Source organism: Rhagoletis pomonella, unplaced genomic scaffold, assembly GCF_013731165.1.
Source record: "Rhagoletis pomonella isolate Grant_MI unplaced genomic scaffold, Rhpom_1.0 Rhpom_scaffold_00008, whole genome shotgun sequence".
Lineage (NCBI taxonomy): Eukaryota > Metazoa > Arthropoda > Insecta > Diptera > Tephritidae > Rhagoletis > Rhagoletis pomonella.
This window is the reverse complement of record NW_023458562.1, coordinates 15,386,489-15,390,331: the sequence shown is the minus strand read 5'-3', so window position 1 is coordinate 15,390,331 and position 3,843 is coordinate 15,386,489. Positions and strand designations below refer to the sequence as shown.

At 35.1% G+C, this 3,843-nt stretch overlaps 1 protein-coding gene across 1 annotated transcript; it reads right to left on the bottom strand.

Moving 5' to 3' along the window:
- Nucleotides 1-231: 231 nt before the first annotated feature.
- Nucleotides 232-1,116, bottom strand: LOC118745088 (uncharacterized protein DDB_G0271670-like). The gene has a single exon (XM_036478626.1). It carries the CDS (start codon nt 1,114-1,116, stop codon nt 232-234), a length of 885 nt encoding a protein of 294 aa, XP_036334519.1.
- Between the last annotated feature and the right edge of the window lie 2,727 nt (nt 1,117-3,843).

Below are 3,843 nucleotides of genomic sequence, written 5' to 3'. Positions count from 1 at the left end.
TGATCGATACTGTATATACCAGTAAAAGTCACACTCATATCAGTGCAGCCGCTTCGAAAATTTACGCGAAAAAACACTGAAGAATATAGCTATAAATGACTGTTTAAAATTTTATTTATTTTGAGCTTTATTTAAAATTCACAGAGAGATACTTACTTCATAAAATTACCAAATTTTTAATCTTAATCTTTTATATAATTTCCATTGCTGCAGCGTGAGTTTTTGCATCGCTTATGATTGCACCTTTAGCAAAAGCTTTAAAATGTAAGTATCAATATTGTTCAGTTGGTTCAGCTGAGTATGCTCAACGCCATAACCTCCGTAGAAATCGCTAAAGTATACTGAAGGGAATAGATTGGCCGCTACGGTTGCACTGCCTTGCTGCTCACACTCCGCTAAGCTCATCAGCCAATGTTGTGGCGGTTTAGGCAGCGCTTTTGGCGAGGGTGCTCTAATGCGTGATCTTTTGTTTTTAGCCAAATCCGTGGAGGCACTGGGTGTGCTATTTTCCCTTATATTTTCGTTGTCATTGCAATACGCCATATCTAGTGGATCATTTGAAATGGCAGTTGATGTCTCAAAAATTTGCTTTTGCTGCTGGTGGGCTGCAAAGTAAACGCTTTCACTGCTATCACTGTCAATGTTGCTGCTAAGCTGTCGCTGTTGAACGTACTGCAGCCATCTCCATTGCTGTTGCCGTACATGAGGCGATCGCTGACTGTTACGCTTCTTAATGCTACTACCACCATAACGGTCGCTATAGTACGCATGGAAAAAACAACAATCACTTTCGCTGCTAACTGAAAGTGAATAACTTCGTGGGCGTTGTATTAGCTCCCTTCGTTGCTGAATGAAGTAATTTTCGCTTTCGCTGCTGCTGCTGCTGCTGGTAGAGCCCAAAGAGGAGTCGCCATAATATGATGAGGTTGAAGCAGTCGATGAGATGGACGTTGTAGAGCTGGATATTTGCTGTCCTTCGCTGTAGTATTGATAACTACGAGTACTACAGGTCGAAATACATTTGTATTGTCTCAACCTGGAATTACTCTTTCGATCGGTGCCATTATATGTGGAACTACGTAAGCGAAATGTGGTTGCCGTTGCCGTGGCTTGCATGACGATATTAAATATTTCTATGGCGTTTACGAGAATAATGCTTAGTTACCTCTTCAAATAAAACTTTGATAGCGTTTGCTCTCTACTCGATCCTTTCCTTAACGATTGCAAGCTGCTTTTGTTCGCTTTTGACTTGAGGCTGTTTGCTTAAGTACTAAAACGGCGCCGAGTTCCTGTGAAATTGTTGCCGGCGTAGTTACTAGATATTTTTACCTGTTTCAGGCTGTAGAGTTAGTCTTTATATCTCTGTCCTTTCTGCTTGAAGCTTATAATCCTGCTATTTGTTACTTTGATTTGCTGGCGTCTTTCTTTTTATTTGGGTCGCTTGTTATCCTTATATTTCTCCAAAAAAACTCATAAGTACATATACATACATACATGGATACGTAATATGTTTTCATAATGCAAAGTACCTTAACTTCAAGGAAATGACTGACCTGCCTACCAACCTTGGAATGCGTGCTCACTAATGTAAGCGACGTACTTAAAAGAAACGCCCAGGGAAATAATGTTTCATTTGGGTTCTCTCCTAAGAATAACAAGAATATCCTCATTAAATTTTCCACTGATAAATGTTTAGAGTATTTTTCTATAGGTACCTATGTGTAATACTTATGTATGTATGTATTTGCACACATGTGTATTTATTAACAAAACAGGTAGTTAGAGCTATCTTAAGTAAACGGAAAGTTTTTAGAAGCAACTCCGTATTCACTACAAGGAACTTGCGGTTCAAGATGATACATGATTTTTTGATAATATAAAAACAAGGACACAATTGTGTGGTTATTCAAAAATAGGCCATAATTTAAAGCCTTAAATTTTTGGCAACCTAAAACTGTTAAATTTTTCTTTAATTTAGGAACTGAGCGTAAAGTGGTGTTCATATAAAAGCTAAACATAATTTTTTGACAATTAAAAAATTGAACATAAATTTTTGATAATTTTAAAAATAAACACAGATCGGTCTCGGTCTTTTATAAATCGGATATAATTTTTTGGCGATAAATTTTTTGTTAATTGAAAAATATTTTTATATATGGAGTTTTTATGCCGCTAGTTTTTTTCGATTACATACCATTTGAATCGACCTAGAAACATTCTAATAAATTTTGTTTTATGTTTATAAAGGAAAACAAATAAATAAATTATATACATATGTATGTATGTATCGGGAATGTTGCGAATATTTGCATTCGCATTCGTTATGCGAATGATTCACATCATTTTTCACATTCGTATTCGACATTCGGATTCGCATCAAATGATACCAATGTTTTGCGAATGCGAATCTGTACATGGGCAGAGAATCCACTTTAATTTTATTGAAATGTCTCTTAGCCTGTTTAACCAGGGTGCGGACAATAACCGGCTTTTAACTTCAGGCGCTAAATGGCTAAGTAGTATATCGAGCAATATTGATTGGCCTTCAACAAGTACTGTTAAAAGTTTTATAAGCAACCTAGAACTAATTTTAGATTCCTCCCAATGAAAGCGAAGGCTCGGATGTAGAATCTGGAGACATTAAAAAATGAGAAATTAAAGCTCAATTGAACGCCTATCTCGGTGAAAATCCTCCCGATTGGTAAAAACTAAACTAAAATACGACATATTGACAGATCTCATATAAAGTCATTTGTAACAACCAAGAATACCATTGTGTTATTTAGAGTATTCAAAATATTGTATGTATTTAAATTTGGATATAATTTAACATCCAGATTTCGATGAATATTGAGAAAAGCTAGCCCATTGTGTGCTTGTTCTGTGCCCATGCCTGCATTCAGTGGGAAGTTTAATATATTTTAATGGCATTGATGTAGTTTTGCCCCCAGATGTCAAATGTGGCTAACCTATTTTTAAACCTCCCCAACTTTTAAAGTTATTAAGTTATTTCAATTATCTATGAATTTAGAAGACAAATTTAAGCCAAGTAAATTTAGATCAATTTGTTATGAAGGAAAAAAAAGTGTAGTAGTGAACTTTTGATGCAGTTTACTTCTATTTGACACGTAGAACATGGATCCACAGTCTCGCCCCTAATTTTCATACCGGAACATCTCGCCATCTTGGATTTTAGGTTATTTTTGGCTTTTGCGATTTGTAAGCTTATTTTGCATTTTCGTATAAAAAGGTTGTACACGAATTTGTAGGGAATTTAATTTCCCTAATTTTGCGTAGCATATTCAAATGCCAAAGTTGTAGGGAACTTTTCTCTTTTAGTGTTGGGTTCTCAGGTGGCACAAAATTTGTAATTTACGGTTAGTTTAGATATTTGAGACGCCATGTTGAATTTTTCAAAAGGCCTCACGGCGTTTTCACCAAAAACTTCAATAACTTTAAAAGATGGAGAGGTTTAAAAATATTGTAGCTATTTTTGATATCGGGGGACAAAACTCCATCTAGTGCTATTAAAATTTTTAAATTTCCCACTGACTTATAGACAAAATATCGACCGCTTTGTGAAAAATTCCATGAATTTGCTGAACTTTAGGGCCTTTGAGGCACGTCCTTTCGTTATCCGATTTTAAAAAGTTTTCGCAGGTGATGTTTGTATGACCAAATGAACCTTTCTGGGGGGACAAAGTTGCAAAATAAGTCTACCACACATGTATGATGATATTCATTGAATTATTTTGCAAAACTATAATTACCACATTAGGAAAAATTTCTGTAGAAAAAACTGAATTATAAATTTTATCTAATATAATATAAAAAAAAAATTGG